This window comes from Amyelois transitella, chromosome 17 (assembly GCF_032362555.1).
Source record: "Amyelois transitella isolate CPQ chromosome 17, ilAmyTran1.1, whole genome shotgun sequence".
NCBI classification, from domain to species: Eukaryota; Metazoa; Arthropoda; class Insecta; order Lepidoptera; family Pyralidae; genus Amyelois; species Amyelois transitella.
In genome coordinates this window covers 550,517-576,608 of record NC_083520.1, presented here as the reverse complement: position 1 = coordinate 576,608, position 26,092 = coordinate 550,517, and the positions used below count along the sequence as shown (strand labels likewise).

Here is a 26,092-nt window from a genome sequence, read left to right as displayed (position 1 = left end):
ACCTTATTCACTGGCTATAAATACGTCACACAGTTAGGAATATTTTTTCATTCTCTTTGTCAGAGTCGGATTAAAAATCAGTTTTATATTTTAGCTCGCGTTTATTTTCTATGAAGTAAAATCATCAATTTTTCTGTAGATTTATCAATCAAAGATCATGAATAAGTACAAGCTATCCCGAAGAGGTCGGAAATTGCAATCCTCAGATGACCAAAGGATTTTGGTGGCATTACCAAAGGAAGTACCGGAAAGGACTTGGTAACATAATTAAATAGTCTTTATAAATTAAATATAAATATATAAATTAAATAGTCATAGGATGCGAAATTTTCTCTCTCATCAAAAAACGAAATTATTTATTTTCTGAGGCGAGGGATCTTCTCTCATCAAAACGTGTTTTCTTTGCATTCTCATATGTGCTGTAGGTACTATTTAAATAGAGGTATTTGCCTCCTGATCAAGGATGTAAACAAAGGAATTTTCTACGTCGATGGAAAAGTTAGCGCCCAACCTATAAACCTATAAAGTAGGTACCTATTAAGTGCTAAATGGCGCAGGTTACATTATGAAAAAAGGCTCAAATATAAGCATTTAAGCATTGGAAAAACAGATGTTATAGACTCCGTTTCCAAAACGAAGTACGAACAGCTTTCTCCACGTAATACTATCCCAAGACTCTCTTGCGTTTGTCAATCTCTTGCTAACGCTACTCATCGCATATTCAAGGGCTGAAATCCTGCAGAAAGAGGAGAATGACCTCATGATCTTCGAGATCCGGGAGGACATCATAGAAGAAGCCATGAACATATGTTACAGCAAATACATGGAGAGACAGACTGCTGAGTTCACGGTCCACTGTGCCGCTGCGGCCTGGTTGAAGCTGATCAACTGGTAATTCCATGTCTTTTATTATCCCCATCCAAGGTCATGATGGAAAGGCACACCCTTTGGTCGTCTCCAATGAGGTCACGTTAAGATGTAGGGGATACATACATACATACACACATATGGTCACGTCTATATCCCTTGCGGGTAAGACAGAGCCAACAGTCTTGAAAAGACTGATCGGCCACGTTCAGCTATTTGGCTTAATGATAGAATTGAGATTCAAATAGTGACAGGTTGCTAGCCTGTCGCCTAAAAGAAGAATCCCAAGTTTATAAGCCTATCCCTTAGTCGCCTTTTACGACATCCATGGGAAAGAGATGGAGTGGTTCTATTCTTTTTTGTATTGGTGCCGGGAACCACACGATAATAAATGAAATTAAATCTATAGGTTCTATTCTATTCCGCGTGACCATTATATGTATGTTGATTTATTACGGCGCCATCTATAATTCCAATCTCTAAGCTATATGACTGCAAAGTTTCATGAAAATCCGCTGCTTTCGTAGTTTTTGCGTGAAAGAGTAACAAACACGTGTATGTATGAAGTACCTACTAAAACACTTTTACAACGCCGTGCCGTATCTATCCCAACACCAATAAAAAAAAAGAATAGTTCCACTCCATCTCTTTCACATGGATGTCGTAAAAGGCGACTAAGAGACAAGCTTATAAACTTGGGATTCTTCTTTTAGGCGATGGGCTAGCAACCAGTCACTATTTGAGTCCCTTTTGGCCTATTTCGAGACTGTTTTCTCTACTCCGCAAGGGATATAGACGTGATTAGGTAAATATATGTAGGTATGTATTGTACACTTTCCACACAGGGAATTCTACCGTCACGATCCAGGCGAAGACCCTAGCGCTTACCCCCCCTGCTATATCCCCAAGCGGCTGGAGTCCTGGATCCCGGACGACCTTCCGGAACCCTCGCCCAAAGACAGCTGGTGCAAACAGGACCTGATCGTGGTCGAGGAATCCATAGACGAGCCGCCGCAAAAGGCGACCAGCAGCGAGTCTTTGGAGATGCCGAAAATTGAACCTATACCTTCGGAATATTGGTTATTTTAATCTCTCGTTGTTTCTCATGAGGAGGCTTCTAATGAGGAGGCTTCTAATGGGGAGGCTTCTAATGGGGAGGCTTCTTATGGGGAGGCTTCTAATGGGGAGGCTTCTAATGGGGAGGCTTCTAATGGGGAGGCTTCTAATGGGGAGGCTTCTAATGGGGAGGCTTCTAATGGGGAGGCTTCTAATGGGGAGGCTTCTAATGGGGAGGCTTCTAATGGGGAGGCTTCTAATGGGGAGGCTTCTAATGGGGAGGCTTCTAATGGGGAGGCTTCTAATGGGGAGGCTTCTAATGGGGAGGCTTCTAATGGGGAGGCTTCTAATGGGGAGTCTTCTAATGGAGAGGTTTCTAATGAGGAAGCTTCTAATGGGGAGGCTTCTAATGAGAAGGCTTCTAATGAGGAGGCTTCTAATGAGGAGGCTTCTAATGAGAAGTTCAAAAGGAGCCCAAGGTCTGCTTTTGAATAGGAGTGGAGAAGTCAGGTTTCATGAACTTGCATCTGACCTCCGACAGCCTTTTAACAGGGATAGTCAACCCACCTTGGATCATGTTGACACATTTAGGTAGGTAGGTATATAGGTGCGTAGGTTTCCTCAAGATGTTTTCCCTTGCTGAAAGGGCAGATTTATAATTCATAAAGGATCCATTGGTATATGGGTGCGTAGGATGGAAGTCAAACATGGGTTCACTGTTCAAGTCAGATAATTTAACCACTCGACAAACCGACGTTCTAAATACCAGCCGTAATGCTCCTCACAAAGGAAGATGGATGAGGACGGAGGGGGAAGGAAGGGGAAGGAGAAGGAATGAAGAGTTATAAGAAGGAATGAGGAGTATTTAGAAGGAAGGAGGGGGAATGAGGAGGAGGCAGGGGGAAGGAGAGGGGAAGGAAGGAGAAGGAATGAGGAGTAATGAGAAGGAATGAGGAGTAATGAGGAGGAATGAGGAGTAATAAAAAGGAGACAAGGTGTCAAACAAACGTTAAAGAATTAAATTGATTAATTTTTTTAACAGGTTCCCAGGTAAAATTAACGTCCCAGAGGAAATGAGATGGCGACGTGACAAGCCAGTGTCTGCGAGCGACATTGTAAGTGTATTTACATTTTAATAAGTAGATAGCTAGTTGTTTAAATAAGTGTGAGCCGTCAGCAACACGTTTCAATCAGACTTTGGTAAATTCCGTGTGGTTCCCGGCACCAATACAAAAAAGAATAGGACCACACCATCTCTTTCCCATGGATGTCGTGAAAGGCGACTCAGGGTTAGGCTTACAAAGTTGGGATTCTTTTTAAGGCGATGGGCTAGCAACCTGTCACTATTTGAATGAAAGAAACTCAAATTTATCATTAAGCCAAACAGCTAAACGTGGCCATTCGGTCTTTTCAAGACTGTTAGCTCTGTCTACTTTGTATGTAAAGTAAAAAATATTTTAAAGCTGTTGTTGTCGTCGTTCTGAATATTTTTCTTTGAAATTGGTTATTGAATGCGCATTTATACTTATAGATTTTTTCCTAATAAATTCAGTCGAAGATTCCACCCAAATAACACCCGGCTCAAAGGTACTCATCACATACAGTCACGTCTATATCCCTTACGAGGTAGACAGAGACAATAGTCCCGAAAAGACTGAATGGCCACGTTCAGCTGCTCGGCTTAATGATGGAAAAGGTACTCATCACACTAGCTTCCTCTTTGGATGGCTTTGGATATCCTTTGAACCATTCAAATCATTTATCATCAGGAGAGATGGTCATACTCTCTGTCACGTCAACGGCGTCTTATTTCTAACTAGCGACCCGCCCCGGCTTCGCATGGGTGCAAAATTATAAATGTTATTATACATAAAAACCTTCCTCTTGAATCACTCTACCTGTTACAAAAAACCGCATCAAAATCCGTTGCGTAATTTTAAAGATTTAAGCATACAGACAAACACACTAAAATAGCGACTTTGTTTTATACAATGTAGTGACGAGGTTTTTCGCATCTGAGATTTTGTTTAATTTTATTGCTTTTGTTTAAGTCTTTTACTTTATTTGTTTATTTTATTTTTTTGTCTTACGAATTCTTGCAGATCACGAGCACGCCGTCGATAAGCACTGATGAGATGGTAGGCGCTGAGAGTGAGATTCTGCAGAGAGTTACAGATTACAGCAGTGAAGATATCTCTCCGACTGTACGTGTTTTGCTATTTATGATGCTGGGGAATTGGGGAACTTCGCACTCAACAATTAAATAAATTAAACATGGTGCAATTGAGAACAGTTTCACCTTTTTTGAAGTCGGTCAATGATATGTGAGACACACTAAAGAATACAGTATCTGCTAGCACGTATACATACATATTTCACGACAAAGTACAGCCCAAACCCAGTGTAGAGATTTTAGCATGAGTAGGTACGTTAGTTACATACATACATATGGTCACATCTATATCCCTTGCGGGGTAGACAGAGCCAACAGTCTTGAAAAGGCTGGCTGGCCACGTTCAGCTATTTGGCTTAATGATAGAGATGGAGATTCAAATTGCTAGCCCATCGCGTAAAAAAGAATCCCAAGTTTGTAAGCCTATCCCTTAGTCGCCTTTTACGACACCCATGGGAAAGAGATGGAGTGGTCCTATTCTTTTTTGTATTGGTGCCAGGAACCACACGGCAAACGTTAGTTATGTGGACACAAAAGAGTACATTAGAATATTTCCAGATTATCCCGCAAGAACGGGAATTGACGGGATTTTTTGATTTACGACGGCGGGACGGTGGTGGTTCCAATATAAAAAAGAATAGGAACATCTCCATCTCTTTCCCGTGGATGTCGTAAAAGGCGTCTAAGGTATTGGCTTATTAACTTATTTTAGCTGGACTAGCTGAACGTGGCCTGTCAGTCTTTTAAAGACTGTTGGCTCTGTCTACCCCGCAAGGGATATAGACGTGACCATATGTATGTATGAATAAGTGAAAGGCGAGCGGACGGAGTTGCGGCATCATCGATGTTTTAAGTATTTTCAAGACTTGGAGTTTGAAGTCAGTTTATCCAATGATACGGCTCATATAACCCATGAGGTTGGTCTACATACAAGACTGCAGTCTGACACGTTCTTCCAGGATTCTCAGTTCAGCGCGTTGAAGACGACCACGCCGGTGGAAGCGTCGCTCAGGGGCGCCGGCGACTCCGTCGTGGACAAGATCCGCCCCAAGAGGCATCACTCTGAGAAGAGCAGGATGTTCTCCAAGGGCGTGTGAGTCCTACTACTATTATAAAGGCGAAAGTTTGTATGGATGTATGGATGTTTGTTACTCTTTCACGCAAAAACTACTGAACCGATTACCATGAAATTTGGTATGTAGGTAGCTGAAGACCCAGAATAACACATAGGCTACTTTTTATCCCAGAGTTCCCGCGGGATTGATAGGGTTTCCATGCGGACGAAGTCGCGGGCGGCCTCTAGTTTTTAATAGAATAGAATAGATTTATTTTCAAAATTGGATTGGATACAAGGTAGCACTTATTGACGTCACATAACTTAAATCTAATTATAACTACTGCCGCTTCCGAAGCGCATGTGTAGAGGAAGCGGCGGAACAAACTACGCTGCAGCATTTTCATCGGACGTCAATTTACAAATATACCTAATATCTCTTAAATCTAAATCGTGGACGAATGCACATTGTCTACATTAAAAAACACTGTATACTTCCAAATTAATACGGTGAGGTAAAACTGACTGAAATGGAGAATCGATAGGCATTGCTTCATCCACATGCATCACTCTTGTTCGTCCTTCGACTTCGTTGGTGAGAGTATAATGACGTTAAATGTCAATTCTTCTGTGACAGTATGTCGGGAAGGTCGAAGAATTTCCTGGCTCCCCTCGACCTTGGCGATTCTCGGTCCCGCATCAGCATCATCTCCGACTGTCGTCTGAGGAATTTAAGGTAATTGCATTAATACATACATACGCTATCTGTATCAAATAGCAGATACCCATCAACGCTACTTTTTGTTCACAAATTTACAGTAGGTATAACTAATCTTGGAAAATTTTTGCTAACAGAAAATTTTTTGTATTATAAAAAAAAATAAAAATACATACATACATATATTATGTTGTAGCGGCAAGCGATTTACAATCTACGCTGTGAATGGTTGATGGCGTGTGACGTTTTAATGATGTCAGCCGACTTATTGTTAGACTGCGGTGTAGTGCAGTTTGTTCCGCCGCTTCTTATACACATGCGCTTTGGAAGCGGTGGTAGACATAATTAGATTTGAGTGATGTGACGTCATTAAGTGATACCGTGAATCCAATTTTAAAAATAAATATATATTATTCTAGTGCCGTGTGGTTCCCGGCACCAATACAAAAAAAAGTAGAACCACTCCATCTCTTTCCCATAGATGTCGTAAAAGGCGACTAAGGAATAGGCTTACAAACTTGGGATTCTTTTTAGGCGATGGGCTAGCAACCTGTCACTATTTGAATCTCAATTCTATCATTAAGCCAAATAGTTGCCATTCTGTCTTTTCAAGACTGTTGGCTCTGTCTACCCCGCGAGGGATATAGACGTGACCTGTTGACCGTGAGTGTTGCCCCGAAAATACTAAAAGGCCACGTTCGGCTGGATGGTTTTATGATGGTATTAAGGATTCAAATAAACAGTGAGCAATTAGTATTGAAAAAAAAACCACTGGCAGGGTGTCTTTTTGAAAGTTCACCTTCATTTATCTCACCGCCCTCGGAATCAGAAATTTCAAGTGAATAGGGGCTCATTCATTGTATAATAAATTCTTTAACCCCTTAAACGCCGCTTTCAGTCGGCTCATTGAACCGTTTTTGACCAAGTTTCAGCTTTTGAAACACTCTGGGAAAGTAATGGAACACGTGCGACTCCACAATGATTGCGTTACACAAAAGACATTAAATGCCCCCTTGGCGAACCGTGTCACAATAAAACTCACGTTATTAAAAAAGTAAATTGAAATATTTAATTATTTTTTGTTTTTATATTGTCGGATGTATCAATCGGATAAGTTTTGTCAAAACTAGCTATTTGTTAGTGAACTATATAGTTCTTTATATGGTCTAGAGTTGCACTAAGAGAGGATTTCTGCGGGAATCAATTTTAAAGAGATTTTTCGTTTTATTTTCGTTTTTTTCGGGTGCTCTCTAGTCCATATTAATATTATAAATGCCAAAGTGAGTTTGTTTGTTTGTTACCTTTTCACAGTTAAACTAGGTACTGAACCGATCTGCATGAAATTTTGCATATATATATTGTATTTTTCACGCGTTATGGTTAAAGTACAACAGAAAAGAATAGATTTATTTTTTTAATTATTGACACAAGGTATCACTTATTGACGTCACATCACTTTAAGCGCATGTGTAGAAGAAGCGGCGGAACAAAATACACTGCAGCATTTTCACAGGACGTCAACAAATCACGTCAAGATCACTTAAATCTAAATCGTGGACGAATGCACATTGTCTACATTAAAAATAACATGAATGAATGCTTTAACCTGCTAGCTCGTGTACAATATAGTGTACACTTTCGATACATACATATGAACACGTCAATATCCCTTGTGGGGTAGACAAAGCCAACAGACTGATCGGCCACGTTCAGCTATTTGGCTTAATGATAGAATTGAGATTCAAATAGTGACACTTTTCGATAGAAAAGATTATCTTTGTTTCACCAAACAGACTTTAATTTTATTAGCGTGAAATCGTTGTACGCTTAGCTCAAGGGGCTACTGGGGGTTATTGACCCCTTTGTACCTATGTCCGCAGGGAACATTCATAATGTAATCTGGAATAATGCGAGGTAAAAAACTCGAGATATAAATAAATTGCTATGCATTTATCGATGAGACCAGCCAGGAGGACACTATTGGTTTATAGGGCTGTCGACTTTAAATATAATATTAAATAAATAATTAATTAAATAATTTTAAATGTAATATTAAATAATATTATATAAATAAACTTTAAATAAATATTTGTTTAAAAGTAAGTAAGTAAGTTAATGCTTTATTGTTTGGAAGCGGCAGTAAACTTAGTTTTAAGTAATTTATTTGACGTCAACCAATGTTGTGAAACTTAAAGGTATGACAGGTATTAAGTGAAATGAAATGTGTGTCCCATAATAATGAATAAAATTTTTGAATTTGTTCACTAAAGTAGTATAAGATAAATATAAAATGTTTAAGGTACCTAAAATTAGGTTAGTTGGTTAATGAAACTTCAAGTCGTGATTAAAATATGTCTAGGTCTATCAAAATAGAGATATAAACAGAAAATATTTGTATATTTCTTTGTAATGAATAAACGAAAAGCTACTGGACCGATTTTGGTGAAAGTAGGAAAATATTTCTTCCTGATGATTTTGTCTGTTTGTTGATCAAATTTAAAATCAGAATTTAAATCAGATCGAAATCAGAATTTTCTTTTGTACTGTTTTTTTTTTTATAAATTTCCACGGGCTAAAAACCCTGAGCTTAAGTTGTATGTTAATAGCTATAGATGGCTGGCAGCCCTGCAAAGGTTCCCACCCAGGTGTGCAGGGTCGACGACCGATTGCAACTGTACAGTGGACGTGCATTCAAACTGCCCAGGAAACCATGGCAACCCTTGTACATGACCCCTTTCAATCTCGCTTTTATTTTATCAATTGAGAAAGGACTTATCTTCTTATATATAAAATTCTCGTGTCACAATGGTTGTCTCCGTACTCCTCCGAAACGGCTTTACCGATTTTAACCAAATTTTGCATGCATATTCAGTAGGTCTGAGAATCGGCTTACATCTATTTTTCATATCTCTTATTGATAAGGGTTGCCAACACTAGACATTTTTTTTTACCTAGAAATTACTAAATATTTATTTATATGGCAAAACAACGTTTGCCGGGACAGCTAGTACATATATATATATACACATATACCTATGTATTTGAATAGATCTTTGAAACAACGGATTTTGATTTTTTAATAGATTGAGTGATTTTAAGAGGAATGAATGAAGGAATGTATGTACGAGTATAAATGCTATCCGCGCGAATCCGGGGCGGTTTGCTAGTTACTTTATAATATAATATGCCATGTGTTTTCCGGCACTTCACAATAGGAACACTCCATCTCTTACCCTTGGAACCTTCTTTTAGGCTACCTCTTACGCTCATAGACTTGAAATTCTTCTTTTAGGCGACCTGTCAGTATTTGAATCTGAATTCTATCATTAAGAAGCTGAACGTGGCCTTCCAGTCTTTTTGAGACTGTTTGCTCCGTCTCTCTCGTAAGTAACGGTGAAGTGAAATACTTACTCGTATGAATCTACCCTACTCGTTTTATTGTAAATGTGTAAGTGTGTTTGTTTGTTTGTCTGTTTTTCACATCAAAACCACTAAATCAATCTTCATGATTTTTTTGCATACATATATTGTGGAGTGCAAAGGATATTTAAATAAAATTAAATAAATAAAAATATTTAAATAGAATTTAATAATTTATTTATTAAAAATAAATAAATTAATTTTATTAAAATAAATAAATAAATTCATTTATTAGGATATTAAAGTATAAAAGGGAGATGTTAGGAGTACCCGTAATCGTCGAATATGCATGAAAAGAGTAATGAGTGTGGAGGAAGCGGGAGAGGTCTTTAACGATCGTAGCAAGTTGAATTCCATAGTCTCTGTCTACCCCGTTGAGATACAGCCGTGATCAAAAAATTTCAAAGGATATGTACATACATATGGTCACGTCTATATTCCTTGCGGGTAGACAGAGCCAACAGTCTTGAAAAGACTGAATGGCCACGTTCAGCTATTTAGCTTTAATGATATAATTGAGATTCAAATAGTGACAGGTTGCTAACCCATCGTCCCTTTGTCGCCTTTTACGACATCCATGGAAAAGAGATGGAGAGACGCGGGCAAATGTTAGTGACTACTGATGTGCCCCGAATAAAAAAGAGGCGTGTGTACAGTGTTCACGACGTGAAGACATTATTTAGTTTATCTGAAAGCATTTTCAGAAACACATGATGGATGGTCGAAGGCAGGCCCTTTCGTTGCCCCGAGTGTGAAAATGATTTCCACGTATTTTTTGGGGATCCGCGACTTTAAGGGAAAACAACGGAACCATTTATTGAAAAAACCTAGGTTACTTAATTATTTATTTATTTAAACTATTGTACAGATGTAGTTCATTGTGCGTATGTATGTAATTGTACAAAAAACAAATGTTTCGCACAATTGGCGGACATCTTTCATTCATACGTACATACATTCATTTTACTTCAATCGTACATAGTTACATCTTTATCCCTTACGGGGTAGACAGAGCCAACAGTCTTGAAAAGGCTGAAAGGCGACGTTCAGCTGTTTGGCTTAATGATAGGATTGAGATGCAAATAGAAACAGATTGCTAGCCCAACGCCCAAAATAAAGAATCCCAAGTTTATGAACCTATCCCTTAGTCGCCTTTTACGTCATCCGTGGAAAGGAGATGGAGTGGTCCTATTCTTTTCCATTTATTGGTGCCAGGAACTACACGGCACACGGCTTAAACGGACGGAACCTTCATGAAAGAGTGCCACTCGCACTTGACGTATTTTTTATCTTTTTAATCGTCCTCAGTGACAGCTTGATATTCACCGTTGAAAAGCTACCTCCAGTTAATTCGTACACATTTTTGCAACTTCTCCGGCGGGATATGTTTTACATACATACATACATAAAATCACGCCTCTTTCCCGGAGGGGTAGGCAGAGACTACCTCTTTCCACTTGCCACGATCCCTGCATATTTCCTTTATGCAGGGATCGTGGCAGGTTTCGGGTACTTTAGACCTGACCCTTTACCAGGACGTCCCTAATTTGATCAGGGATATGTTTTGATGTTATAAATAGGTAAGGGTTACATTACACACGAAATTCCCTTTGTGTATTTTTTTTTTTGTGAGGCGTTTTATTTTTTTTCGTAGGATATTATTGTACGCTTTATTTATGGTTGATTTTGGTTGAAATGGTTAATTTAATACATGCATACTTATATATAGTCACGTCTTGCGGCGTAGACAGAGCCGACAGTCTCGAAATGTCTGAAAGTCCACATTCAGGTGTAGTTATGGTTTCATAATAGGATTGAGATTCAAATAGTGACAGGTTGCTGGCCCATCGCCTAAAAGAGGAATCTCAAGTTTATAAGCCTATCCCTTAGTCGCCTTTTACGACATCCACGGGAAATTTATGAAGTGGTTCTGTTCTAAAGTGCTGGAAACCACAAGGCATTGAATATGGTTAATTTAATATGTTTTTATATCATTGCTATGTTATACAGGCTATGTAGTGTATGTCTAAACAGTCGTCAGTCTTGATTTGTATTCATATTCACGTCTATGTATTATGTACTAGAGGCCGCCCGCGACTTCGTCCGCATGGAAACCCTATCAATCCCGCGGGAACTCTGGGATAAAAAGTAGCCTATGTGTTATTCTGGGTCTTCAGCTACCTACATACCAAATTTCATGGTAATCGGTTCAGTAGTTTTTGCGTGAAAGAGTAACAAACATCCATACAAACTTTCGCCTTTATAATAGTAGTAGGATGTTGATTTGACGGCCTCTGTGGCGCAACGGTAGTACGCTTGTCTGTGGCAGGAGGTCCTGGGTTCGAATCCCGGCCAGGGCATGATGAGAAAAGAACTTTTTCTGATTGGCCTGGGTCTTGGATGTTTATAACTAGTTAGTAACACAAGTTTCGAACTTACTTCGAGGCTAACTCAATCAGTGTAATTTGTGCCGTAAAAAACTAAAATAAAAATTGATATACATAATACAGATTTTTAAAAACCAATTTGTGTAAACTTTAAAGAGATATAAAAAACCCTTTTATCTTACTTTTACTTTTAAAATATAATATATTTGCGTATTTGTATGTATTTATATGTATTATATATTGATATATATTCTGTGTGCATTTAATTATGTTTAAACATTTATTTATCTTGCTCTGCGCCAACGCTAATCTCCTGTTTGGTTTCCTTCCACCCAAAGGTTGACTAGAAGAGATTGCATTAGCGATAAGTCCGCCTTTGTACCATCTCTGTCTGTTTTGTATGTTTTACTCTTTATCTATCTATATTTGATAATTTTATGCATTATATAGTCTAAGTCTTTCAATAAATTAAAATTTAATTTACTACCCCTTTATCCGACTAAAAGGGACAATGGCATACCTGTACAGACGTACATACTCGTATTAAGGTCATTTGACGTCACAAATTATTTCGGGACTCCGCTATTGCGTAACTCGTAATTTGAATTGAATTGGAAAAAAAAGTAAATAAAATACTATGATTAAAAGGGACGAACGCCATTCACGTACTGAAAGGAGGCCCTTGCAGATAACAATGGGCATAGCGTAACACACTGACACAGGTTAGATACGGTATAGAGACCAAGCTTTCAAACAATCTTTAGTTTGGTTAAAAAAAAAATTTCATTTTGAGAACATTTGTGCCGTGTAGTTCTCTGCGCTGATTGGTAAAAGAACACTCCGTCTCTTTTCCATGGATGTCGTTTAAGGTTACTAAGGGATAGACTTAAAAAATTTGGATTCCTTTTTTTGGCGATAGGCTAGCAATTTGTCACTATATGAATCTCAAGCTAAAAATTCTGCCATTAAGCCAAGCAGCTGAATTTGGCCTATGAGACTTTTCAAGATTGTTGGCTTTGTCTACTGTATATGTATATTTGTACGCAAATTTATGACTGGTATTTCTTTTTTCTATTGTTTCGATGTAATCTATACAATCTTCGCGAACTACGCCACATGCATGGCAAAGATTGTACGATGATTGTTTTATTTATTTATTTATTTGAACTTTATTGCTCAAAATCTTCGATCAACTATAAACAACTTGTTTATAGTACGTCAATGCTCAAAATACAAATGTATAGCACAATTGGCGGGCTAAATGCTAGTAGCATCATCTACCAGTCAGCCATTGGGTCTGACAGACTCAATTTATTTTATTATATTATGGGCGTACTTTATGCTAACGCGTAAATTACGATGTCGCTTTGACTCTATCCAATAATCTATTCTCTTATATGGAGGCCATTAAATTACCGACAATTCAATAGGTTTTACTCGGTTTTACAAAGCATTGCCCCTCTCCATTCGAGTCGTGGTTTAATCAAAGGGTGAGGCCCTACGGAACCGTATATATAAAGGATCTATTGACACCGAGTTTTGATTCTCATATGGTTTGCAGATAATATTTCAGAAGCCCAGAACATGAGTTGTATAAAGTTCAGATTGTTAGAGTAAGAGCGTCGTGTGGTTACCAGCACTTTAGAATAGAATCACTCCATATCTTTCCCATGGATGTCGTAAAAGGTGATTAAGGATAGGTTTATGGACTTGGTGTTCCTCTTGTAGGATATGGGCATATCTTTACCATGGATGTCGTAAAAGGCGATTAAGGGAGAGGCTAATGGACTTGGGATTCCTCTTGTAGGCGATGGGCTAGCATCTTGTCACTATTTGAATCTCAATTCCATCATAAAGTCATACAGCTGAACGTTCTTTCAGTGTTTTCAACGCTGTTGGCTATGTCTACCCCGCAAGGGATATAGACGTAACTATATGTATGTATGTAAAAGGCTTGTGCTAAGTGTCTTTTGACGCATATGCACTTAATGTGATACCAGTTTTGATGACATTTTTTGAAGTCAATCTCTCTTCTCATGTGGTATGTTTTGAAATCCAGACTAACTTTTACGAATCTTTTCATACACACTTCTGTGGGGATAGCTTTGTACGAGCGATGATGTTATTGTCGCGCGATAAACTATCGCTGTTTCACTTCTTTCTTATACAGTGAAACGGGAGAGCGATAGTTTATCGCGCGTTGAAAATGTCGTCGCGTTTGCTATTCTAATGCTCATAATCACCTCTTTATGATGACTGAAAAGCCACGTTCAGGTGATACCTTGAAAAGAAATGTACTTATACCTATTCGTAACGATTAAACTCAGACATTTTTCTCTTCAATACAGATATAGACTAGACAATCGAGTTGATTTTTTTATTTTAAATCCTGCTTTCCACGGCAGTAAAGTTGCGAGTTACTTTATCTATATTCAACCCTTTTCAAACTGGCCGCAGGTGACGAAAACCGGCCCAAATTGGAAAACTTGCGACCAAAAGTATCCCAATGTGTACTAGACTTTACAGTCTCTGTTACACTATCTATAGCTGTGTAGACATCGCCTTACAATGAGTTTAAAAGCAATCAACTGGATTGTTTGCATTACATTTCCTTTTGAGTGTTTATTTTACGTCTATTATCTAGTTAGATTGTTTTTGGTTGGGAAATGACACATTGTAAACTCAAATAATGAAGTTGCAATAATTTGTTACAAAATGATTTAGCTTAACCCTCAAATTGTACATGATCAATTAAAAAAAAAGGTTTAGTCAAAGATTATAAACATACATATTATCACATCTATATCCCTGCGGGATAGACAAAGCCAACAGTCTTGAAAAGACTGAAAGTCCAATTACGATGGGATTTAGTGCACCACCTTAGGCTCCATCTTGCTTACCACCAGGATAGAATAGAAAAGATTTATTTTCAAAATTGGATACAAGGAATCACTTATTGACGTCACATCACTTAAATCTAATTTATCAATCATAATCCAGGCTGATTGAAGTCAAACGCACTCAAATTATTATTTAAAAAATAAATAGGTATAGTTTAGCTCTGTATTACACATTAACATACGTACATACATATGGTCACGTCTATATCCCTTGCGGGGTAGACAGAGCCAACAGTCTTGAAAAGACTGAATGGCCACGTTCAGCTATTTGGCTTAATGATAGAATTGAGATTCAAATAGTGACAGGTTGCTAGCCCATCGCCTAAAAAAGAATTCCAAGTTGGTAAGCCAATCCCTTAGTCGCCTTTACGACATCCATGGGAAAGAGATGGAGTGGTCCCATTCTTTTTTGTATTGGTGCCGGGAAGCAACATTAAATCAGCCAAAATCAATTGATTTAACTATCCTGCTCGGGCGTTTTATAGCTAAGATAATATGTAAATACCCTCACTCAATCATCATCCGTCTACCATTTTCCAGAAACTTCTGTAGTCAGGGCCAATGCCGCAGGTGATCGACCTCGTGGACCCAGGTTCGCTCTCCGATTGACCTGTATAATTCGTTCAGTTTATACAGCGCGTTGTATGAAATTAATCAAAATGTTTAAGCGTCTGCTTATTATGTATGGGGGCATCTGATTCCTGAATGCGAGGTGTATAATTCAACGTATAATCTGTGGAGGGAGCGATGATCTCGTCCATGTTTTTTTTTATAAGTTACATTCATACATACATACATATGGTCACGTCAATATCCCTTGTGGGGTAGACAGAGCCAACAGTCTTGAAAAGACTGATAGGCCACGTTCAGCTATTTGGCTGGACGATAGAATGGAGATTTAAATAGTGACAGGTTGCTAGCCCATCGCCTAAAAAAAGAATCCCAAGTTTTAAGCCTATCCACTTTTATAAGTTCAAGTCGGATATAGTGACGGGAACTCTGACATTTTTCAACATGATAGGTAGAAAACTGTCTATTTCAATTGTACAAAATTTTTACGCGAGAGTTTTAATCTGCTCTCTTTCAGTTGTCTTATTGAGAACATACTATTACGTCCTGGGGCGTTCATGTTTTAGGATTTTTCATATTCGAAGCATTTGTCGACAGAAAAAGGGGTATTCTGTCGACAAATGCTTCGAAGCTATCGTTCAAAGTTGAAAATGGCTTAACGCTCAAATTTCTTTAGACGAATAATAAATATAAATAAATATATACGGGACAAATTACACTGATTGAGTTAGCCTCGAAGTAAGTTCGAAACTTGTGTTACGGGATACTAACTCAACGATACTATATTTTATAATAAATACTTATATAGATAAACATCCAAGACCCAGGCCAATCAGAAAAAGTTCTTTTCTCATCATGCCCTGGCCGAGATTCGAACCCGGGACCTCTGTTGTCACAGACAAGCGTACTACCGCTGAGCCACAGAGGCCGTCATAATAATTGTGATGTCGAACCGTTTTGTAGATCAAACGTTTGTTATAAAACCATTTCAGACTGTTTAACGGGTTTGCTAATATTTTTACATGACATATCTAAGCTAAACAGTGAATTGAAACTAAAGTCACCTAAAATGACGACAAAAACTATTTGCGCTGAAACTATAGGCCATTACGTGTCTTGCTCTTATGATGTTTTGCGAATATCATATACTGCGACTAAAGGGACAAAATGACAGAAGCTTTTTCAACACAAGACGTGTTAGTATGTGTGCGGTGACAACAAATAAACCAGGCTAATGGTTGATTAATCCAACTGCCGGGACATTACACACCCTTCGGCACCCGACAAAAACTGGACATTTGTCTAAATTAACGCTTCCAATGTTTTGCCGCGACATGACGGAGACGGTGGCGTCCACTAGGAGCCTTAGATTTGACCCCTATCCACTCATAAAATAATTTTGAGACTACATCCGACACGAAACCATAAGTACATCGTACCACTTGCCACGATTCTTGTTTACTTCTTTCGATTAATGCACATTTATTTATGTATTAATTTAAAAGACCAATAACCGTTTACAGAACATAGCGCCAAAAGTCAATAATATGTCCTCACTGATAAAAAACACTAATATAATAAAAAGAACTAAAGAATATTTATCTCTAAATATTCAACAATAACTACTTATAAAGAATTAAACAGCTCACTTACCGTAACTCACGTAACTAAGTTAACATCTACTACATATTCTATATCAACATATTGATGTCAACAATAGTTTAAATAAAAAAATATTATTGTGAAACTTATCTCTGGCCAGCTATCGACTACATCTCATGGACAAAAGAATTTTATTAGAGACCTCAATTTAAAAATCTTTAAATTCAAATTCTAATTCAAAATTTTTATTCTTTATATCACTTAATAATTGTCATATGCTCAATGATGAATTGATTCAGATAGTCAAAAAATTTTTGAATTATATATCTTTCACTTCATATTACAAAACATTTACGCGGGAAGTGAATCAGTTAGTACACACTATTATGTATAGCTTTTAGACTATCATGGAACCTACATACATAGTTCAAGAGTTGATCGCATCTTGTAGACGTAACGGGAATAAGCGTGATTTTCCTTACGATTTTCAGTCTTAATCTCTGACTGGTACAGTTTAGAATGCGTTGTTTATTATCAATTTCTAATTGATGTTGTGACAAAAGGTTTTATGTGATCATGTTACTGCGTAGTGTTAATTCTTTGTAGCTTCAACATTATGACGGAATACTTTTTTGTTTGGTTTATGCCAGTATAGTTATAAGGTGCTACAAAAAGGGTGAGGCAGAGGAGCTATGAAAACGGAATGAACGCAGTATGTGATATTCTGTAAGTTATTATCTATACTAATATTATAAAGCTGAAGAGTTTGTTTGTTTGAACGCGCTAATCTCAGGAACTACTAGTTCAAATTGAAAATGTTGTGTTGAATAGGCCATTTATCGAGGAAGGCTTCATACTATACTAGCTGTGCCCGCGACTTCGTCCGCGTGGAATAGATCATTGAACCCTCAAGGATGAATAATTTTCTCCGTTTTTTTCACATATTCCATTTTACTTTGCTGCATATTAATATGTATAGATAACATCACGCTGCAACTATTAGGAGCGAAGAAATAATGGAAAAAAAGCGGGGAACATTATTCATCCTTAATTAGGGCTTAATGATGCCCAAAATAATTATTCCACGCGGACGAAGTCGCACAGCTAGTATTCTTATAATATAATAATAATATTATAGAATATTATTAATATTCTTCTTACAGCTTGCCTGCACATTCAGACAACTGAATCTGTAACTTATTCAATATAGGTTCCCTACAAAGGTTGCGGAAATCAGACAGGGAGTAGTCGTTTTGTATGAAAACCTGACACAATCCAGTTTCATGGTCAAAGGCACACCCCAGGCTCCTCTCCACAGAGGAGATCACAGAACACAGAGATTACATTCTTCTTCTTCATCTATTCTTCTATCTTAGTAGCAACTCGCTTCAGATTCGCACGAGTAGCATTTATACATATAAACCTTCCTCTCGCTCTCCTAGTAATAGAGGGGCACAATTCAAAATTTTCCGTTTTCGACTTTTTGTGATAAATCGGCCCAAAACAAACAGTTCTAGCACCACAATTTAATAAAAAAAGAATAAAGGCTCAAATCAAACGAGCGCTGAATTTGTGTCTCTTTCACACGGAGGATTTCCTCCCGTCCTTCTTCCCGCGAAAGAGGCCCATTTAGTAAGGCGCCAGTATTTGTGGAAGCATCACGCCGCGCGTGGAAGCCGATTTCGATTTAGGCCCGTCTATCATGAATAATCTGGTAAGTACTACAAACACTGTTTGTACTACAAAGGCTCATTTCGATTAAGATCCGTTTAGTACCAAAATAGTTTTCGATTTGTGGAGTTATTTCAAATTAATCCCTTACTATACAAACATAGTAAATATTTTTCGTAAATATATCTGAATGATGCCATGTACCAGTAAATTGTAGGAATTAATTAGGAGCAGATTTAAATTTATGTCTTTATATTGTACATTTTCTTTAATTAATTTCAAAGTTGGGTACCTACTCAACTACTTTAATATAATTTCTAGTTTTGAATTTCATTTTCAATTTAAATATAAAATGATATATATCACTATTCTTAAATTTACTATTATTGAATTAACTAAATAATAAATATTGAAGATATTTTTGAATTTATTCAGTAAATGAACTATGATTATTTTCAGAATATTTAAAGAAAAGTCGCCGTGTTCACAAAAAATTTTGAACATGCTAAATTCGTCGATTCCACCGCCTCGAATCATACAAAAAACTACAGGTTCAAAAGATAAGGTTGGATTTAAAATTATTAGGCATTATTATTTATCATACCTACATTTTGCTTATTTATAATTTTGTTATCCTTATTTGGTTGAATTGGATACACCTAGGTACCTGTTAAAAAATCTTGAAAAAGTTGAGCAAGTGAAAGAGTTTGTATATCTAGGATCAAAGTTTACACCAGATGGCAAGTGTGATAGTGATATTGAAAGGAGAGTGAACGCGGGGAACATGGTGAATGGAGCTTTGCATGCCTTTATGAGCAGTCAGAAACTATCCAAAAAGGCCCCGACATTAATGTATGGGAGTAAACGTTTGGTATGGCAAAAGAAGCACGAAAGCAGAATAAATGCAGTGGAAATGAGAGCGTTAAGGAGTATGATGGGTGTGAAATTGAGTGACCGGATAAGGAACAGGGTGATAAGGGAATGTTGTGATGTGAAAGAAGATGTAGTTACAGGAATAGAAAAGGGTATGTTGAGATGGTTCGGTCATGTGGAGAGGATGAATGAAAGCAGGTTGACTAAGCAGATATACAAGGAGAGTGTGGAGGGAAAGGTCGAAGTGGGAAGACCTAGACGAACATATCTTGATCAAATTAAGGACGTCCTGGTAAAGGGTCAGGTCAAAAGTACCCGAAACCGCCGAGCTTGCATGAAGAGAGTTATGAATTTGGATGAAGCGAAGGAAGTATGCAGAGATCGTGGCAAGTGGAAAGAGGCCGTCTCTGCCTACCCCTCCGGGAAAGAGGCGTGATTTTATGTATGTATCTGTTAAACATAGATTCACCTATCTGTTTTTAAGAGACTGATTTTGATGCGATTTTTTACGTGAATGCTACTTTTAAATAGTTCTGAACCTAATAGAACTATAAGTTGAGTGATATGCTGCAATCACTGTCTCTTTTTTTTTCAGATGTTAACTCAGATATTATTGAAAAACAGAATATTCCTTCATGTAGTCCGCCAAAACATGACGACACAATATCTTGAAAAATTCAATAACTCTGATACTACTCCCAATATTCTCGTAACTGACACCACTTTAACTATTGCATCTACATCTATGAGATCAAGGGCATCTTCTACTCCAGCTCATCGTCTAGTTCCAGCAGCAGTAGTACTAGTAGTTCATCATCCCGTAGTGGTACACCAATAAATAGAGAAAAATCTGTAACACCTCAAGACAAACAACCTGAAATTCAGATATCAGATTCACCTTCAATTTTAATAATATTGAAACGACGCCTGCACGTCGAGCCCCTGCAGTAAATTATCATGTTTCACCGATAAATTCTGGAGAAAGTGAGGTCGATCTTAGCGACAATGATCCTACCTATAACCAAGGAAGTAGACCACGTTTATCAACCACCACATCTTTGTCTTCTGCAACAGAAACCATAGCTGAAGTGTCCACATCTAAGAAATTAACAAGAAAACGTAAAGCCGACCCTACCAAGTGGAAGCAGAATCAGCAAAAGATCAAACGAAACTTAGGAGAAGCATACACATCTACTAATACCAAAAAACAAATTCTTGCTCGGGAAATGAAGCCACCATGTACTCAAAAATGTAGATTAAAATGTAGTGAAAAAATTAATGGTAGTAAAAGAATTGAATATTTTAAATCCTTCTGGGCATTAGGAAGCCTTCAACTCCAACGTATTTTTATTTTATCAAGCATATCTTCTGTTACACCTAAATATAAATACACAAATGCAGAATTGTTTGATTGCTTTTTGGTTCTTTTTAAGAATAGGTATTCGCTTTTTTTAATATTCTTTTTCATTATATAAGAAATGAAGAAGTATCTGACGCATTATTGTTCTTTTTTGGATAAGTAAAATTTTTGAAACTATAAATTTTTGTAAAAATATCGCATTTAAACTTATTTAATGTTAGAATCTATGAGTAGTATAGTCTTATTTTGAAATAGGACCTTTAAATGTTTTAAACTGTTATATTAAAAAGTCGTAATTCCAAATTTGCCTTAAATAAATACAGACATTAGGTATAATAAAGGCCTAAATTAGAAAGTTATTTTTAATTAAGCTATATTTTACTTAAATTTAAATATGCTAAAAAATTTTGCTTATGATTTTGTTGTAAACTTACCTGCAATAAAGTATACAAAATTTCAAAACTCTAGCGTTAAAAATGGTGAAGTTAATAAGAATTAAAAAAAAAATCCGCGTAAGTCAAATCTTTATCACCCTATTCCCAAAAATCGCATTTTTCGAATTGTGCCCCTCTTTTACTAGGCGAGCGATAAGTACCTCTATTTATTAAAAAAACTGCATCAAAACCCGTTTTGTAGTTTGAAAGATCTTAATATTCACACATAAATATAGACACGCACAGACGCGGGAAGCGTTTTTGCTTTTAATTCTATGCAGTGATAATCATGTGTTTTAAAAACAGTCCACTAGATGGCGCTGTGCCAAAATGAAACGCGCTATGGTTTCGCTTTACGATTCGGATATAGTCCTCATGTTATCGCCGTGGTCAGGTCAAGTCGCTTCAAATGTGTAAAAACCTGACAGATGTCATAAGACATCTCGATTTTTTATCCGGGGAGGCCTACTAAAGTAGCGCACCCCTTATCTTACTATACTACCTACCATTCTTGACCTAACATCACCCCCCCCGCTTTTGCTATTAGCACCCTCCACTAAAAGGGACGAAATTAGTACAACCCACCAATGACAAAAAACATAAAATCACGTCTATATCTACTGCGGGGTAGACAGAGCCAACAGTCATCAAAAGACTGAAAGGCCACGTTCAGTAATTTGGCTTGATTATAGAATTAAGATTCAAATAGTAACAGGTTGTCCATCGCCTAAAAGAAGAATCCCAATTACATAATCTTATCCCTTAGTCGCCTTTTACGACATCCATGAGAATTAGATGGAGTGGTCCTATTCTTATTTCTATTGGTGCCGGGAACCACACGGCACATGAAGACGTGATTATATGTATACAAAATACCTATCTGTCTATAGAAATATGTATATACTAAACATTGTGAGTGAAAACACGCATAGAGATTTCTCGATTAGCAATTCAATTAGATTTCAAGGCTTTTTATCCAGTCATTGACTGGATAATATCGTTCATAGATCAAAGACAAACTTGTCTCAGAAATTGAATAAAATGTGTATTAAGCCTTGCTTTATGGTAACTAATTGTCGCTAAGTTAGTAAAAATATTCTGCGCTGTATGGAATATTCAAAGAGAATACTTCAGAGTCGTGCCGTGTGGTTCCCGGCACCAATAATTTAAAAAAAAGAATAGGACCGCTCCATCTCGTTCCCGTGGATGTCGTAAAAGGCGACTAAGGGATAGGCTTATAAACTTGGGATTCTTCCTTAAGGCTTCCATAATCCCATCCCATGGCCATCCAGACGACGTTCGGCTGGATGGGCTGTCATCCAGCCGAACGTCGTCTTTTCGATACTGTTCACGCCTTAAAGAAAAAAGACGTGATCAATTTGTTTTTTATTTCAGATTGGACACACAGTTTGAGGTTACTTCGGAAAAAATGGACACCCCTCCAGGTGAGAACGTAAAAAGGAAGTAAGGAATCGAACTTTCTAATGACATTACATTTTTCATTGTTATTGTTTCATAATAACGCGTTCACAAGACTTCTACATACATGCATATGGTCACGTCTATATCCCTTGCGGGGTAGACAGAGCCTACAGTCTTGAAAATACTGATAGGCCACGCTCGCCTATTTGGCTTAATGATAGAATTGAGATTCAAATAGTGACAGGTTGCTAGGACATCGCCTACAATAAGAATCCCAAGTTTGTAAGCCTATCCCTTAGTCGCCGTTTACGACATCCATAGGAAAGAGATGGAGTGGTCCTATTCTTTTTTGTACTGGTGCCGGGAACCACACGGCACAAGACTTTTAATGGTTTTAAAGAGGGAAAAAATAATTGAATGCCTGTAAAGAACCAATATGAACCAATACGGCTAACTAGAGATTATTTTTGTAGGCGATGCATATTCAAATGCATACCAATATTGTAAACTAGCTATCCCCCCGGCAGCATTTACGCAAATGAACATTCCTCTTAAATAGAATATAATAGATTTATTTTCAAAATTGGATACAAGGTAGGTATCACTTATTGACGTCTCATAACTTAAATCTAATTATAACTACTACCGCTTCCAAAGCGCATGTGTAGTGCGCAGAAGAAGCGGCGGAACAAACTACACTGCAGCATTTTCATCGGACGTCTATTTACAAATATAGATCTCTTAAATCTAAATCGTGGACGAATGCACATTGTCTACATTAAAAAACATGAATGAATGTAGAACTAATTATGTCAATATGAATATTTCGTCATTTGAATCTTTATGTATTAAAAAGAAAACAAAGTCATACATACAGACATAAGGACAGACGCGAAAAGCGACTTTGCTTTATACTATGTAAGGCTACATTAAATTTTGCAGACATGTAGTGGACGAGTACGGATCGAACATGGTAGTAATTTTCACACGGACATAGCCGCGGGCGTAATTTAGTGCCACGACACAGCCTCATTGTAATATTTTTGATTAAATTTCTCCTATAATATATATACTCGTAAATCTTATTTTACGTGATTAAAATAACATTGGAGAATTAAAATAATTATCCTACTACTATTATAAAGGCGAAAGTTTGTATGGATGTATGGATGTTTGTTACTCTTTCACGCAAAAACTACTGAACCGATTACCATGAAATTTGGTATGTAGGTAGCTGAAGACCCAGAATAACACATAGGCTACTTTTTATCCCAGAGTTCCCGCGGGATTGATAGGGTTTCCATGCGGACGAAGTCGCGGGCGGCCTCTAGTATAATATAAAGTTACAATGAGTTAATCTACATGCATAAATTTGCAAGTTTTTATATATACTTACACCAGCTGTGCCCGCGACTTCGTCTGCGTGGTATAGTTATTTTGGGCATCATTGATAAAGCCCTCAAGGATAAATAATTTTCCCCGCTTTTTTTCACATTTTCCATTGTTTCTTCGCTCCTAATAGTTGCAGCGTGATGTAATATTGCCTAAAGCCTTCCTAAATAAATGGTCTATTCAACACAAAAATATTTTTTCAATTTGAACCAGTAGCTCCTGAGATTAGCACGTTCAAACAAACAAACTCTTCAGCTTTATAATATTAGTATCTATAGATAACCTATGCTCATGTAGCCAGGGATTAATGGCTGGAAATAAAAAAATAGTGATGGTTACTAATTCTATCGCCTAAAAGAAGAATTTTAAAGCCCATTATTAAGTGCCGTGTGGTTCCCGGCCTTTCCATTGATTGACCTTGGTCAACGTTATTCCTAATTTGAATTGTCATAAGATGCATTTTTTATTACGTCAATATTCATACTTCATAACATTATTCATTTGGCCATTATAATTATTTTGAAAGTCTTGTGAGCGCGATATATTTTGTTGTATTATAATTTAAAAATCATGTACGAAATGTCATATTATAAATTGCAACTAAATTTTTGTAAAAATATACAAATATAAATATAATAATTTTCAACATAGGTTTTTTTAACAACCCGTCCCAAATGTTTGTTTTGAGAGCTATTGTAAAATTAATTCAATATAAACAATATTTATAATGAATTAATATAATAAATATAATTCAATATAAACAATATTTATAGTGAATTAATTTTGCTACTTTATATTAGAAATGTATTAACAATTTCATAAATTTTTCGCAAACAAAAAAAAAAAAAAAACTATCCGAAACATTTTTTAACGCAAATACAGTATTTTTCCGAGATAAAACGAAGTCAATGCCATTTTCTTCACTCGCAAATATGATCGAGCAAAATATCATATTTATTATGTAATAAGTACTCGTAATATATAAAGCGTGAACAAACAAGCACTATTTCACATATAAAATATTGTTGTTAGATTGTAATAGCGAAACGGGCCGGGTTGTAAATTATAATGTTACAAATTACAATTTATATTATTGATTTCAAACTTGCGCGTTGCATTGTACTAAGTATTTATAAATACTACACGTATTAAACGCGTACGTAACGTTATTTTATTACTCGCTCGGTGACAACGGATCATTGTAACGTGATTCAAAACGTAAAAAATAAAGGTAGGTATGTTACGTGCGCGTTTAATACCTGTATTATATATAAATATTATATTATTGACATTATAGTTGTTATGTTACTACCAGTATTGACTTAAAGCCTGTTTGATTTATTGTTATTAAAATTATATCAAAGTCAGTGAATTGTTTTATTGTCTCAGTTTCAGCGGGCTTCCATTCAACCTGTACGTGTTCCGAGTGAAATAAGACGCTGTTTTAGTTTCTCAGTGAATTTGTTACCAGTCGCACCCTTGGCTTCTATGATTTGGGACCGCTTACCAATAATGGTCTTTTCATTTTGTCTAGTAAATGTGACTTTGGTTTAAAGAATATATAATTATAAGGAACATTTTAATTATCTTTATCGACGGCCTGCGTGGCGCAGCGGTAGTACGCTTGTCTGTGACACCGGAGGTCCCGTGTTCGAATCCCAAAGAACTTTTTCTGATTGGCCTGAGCCTTGGATGTTTATCTATATAAGTATTTATTATAAAATATAGTATCGTTGAGTTAGTATTTCGTAACACAAGTCTCGAACTTTGAGGCTAACTCAAGCTGTGTCATTTGTCCCGTATATATCTATATTTTTTTTAAGGAGATATGGTTTAAACCACTATAGTGAATAATATTTAAAATAACCTTGTTTTATGTTTGTAAGAATAATGGGTTTTGTTATGGTTCATTCTGATTAGATGTTAAGAACATTGAATAGCTATGTTAAGTGAAAACATTAAGTATTTGTTCATTGCCTTAAGTAAATAAAACTTATTTATTTATATTAATAAAATACTAAAGTACATCTTGCCTTTTAAAATTATACCTCATAGAAAAATACTCGGACAATTTCCTAAAATACGACATCCATGGCAAAGAGATGGAGTGGCCGTATTTTTTTTTCTCTAAGTGCCGGGAACCACACGGCGCAACCTTTTAAACGCTTGACATAGATGGATGCTACCTTTATC

General features: G+C 36.9%; 1 protein-coding gene and 1 long non-coding RNA gene across 3 annotated transcripts; both read left to right on the top strand.

The window, feature by feature from the left end:
* Nucleotides 1-30: 30 nt before the first annotated feature.
* Nucleotides 31-25,852, top strand: LOC106137186 (uncharacterized). Of its 2 annotated transcripts, XM_060948718.1 has the most exons (9): nt 31-258; nt 727-891; nt 1,713-1,946; nt 2,966-3,038; nt 4,026-4,127; nt 5,056-5,189; nt 5,788-5,886; nt 22,481-22,530; nt 25,289-25,852. In XM_060948718.1, the coding sequence occupies exons 1-9, from the start codon at nt 158-160 to the stop codon at nt 25,327-25,329; spliced, it is 999 nt and encodes a 332-aa protein (XP_060804701.1). In that variant the 5' UTR covers nt 31-157; the 3' UTR covers nt 25,330-25,852. The 2 variants fall into 2 exon arrangements, with proteins under 2 accessions (XP_060804701.1, XP_060804702.1); XM_060948719.1 differs by lacking the exon at nt 25,289-25,852 and having other exon boundaries at nt 22,481-25,225.
* On the top strand, nt 18,321-19,975 carry LOC132902705 (uncharacterized). Its single transcript, XR_009657218.1, has 3 exons — nt 18,321-18,461; nt 18,878-18,983; nt 19,887-19,975. It is a non-coding gene; the product is annotated as an uncharacterized LOC132902705 (long non-coding RNA).
* Nucleotides 25,853-26,092: the final 240 nt, after the last annotated feature.

Excerpts from the sequence above, each read along its gene's own strand:
- LOC106137186 (XM_060948718.1), top strand. The coding sequence starts at position 158 with ATGAATAAGTACAAGCTATCCCGAAGAGGTCGGAAATTGCAATCCTCA. Across the intron at positions 892-1,712 it reads TGGTTGAAGCTGATCAACTG|GGAATTCTACCGTCACGATC; the intron begins GTAATTCCATGT and ends CTTTCCACACAG. Across the intron at positions 5,190-5,787 it reads AGGATGTTCTCCAAGGGCGT|TATGTCGGGAAGGTCGAAGA; the intron begins GTGAGTCCTACT and ends CTTCTGTGACAG.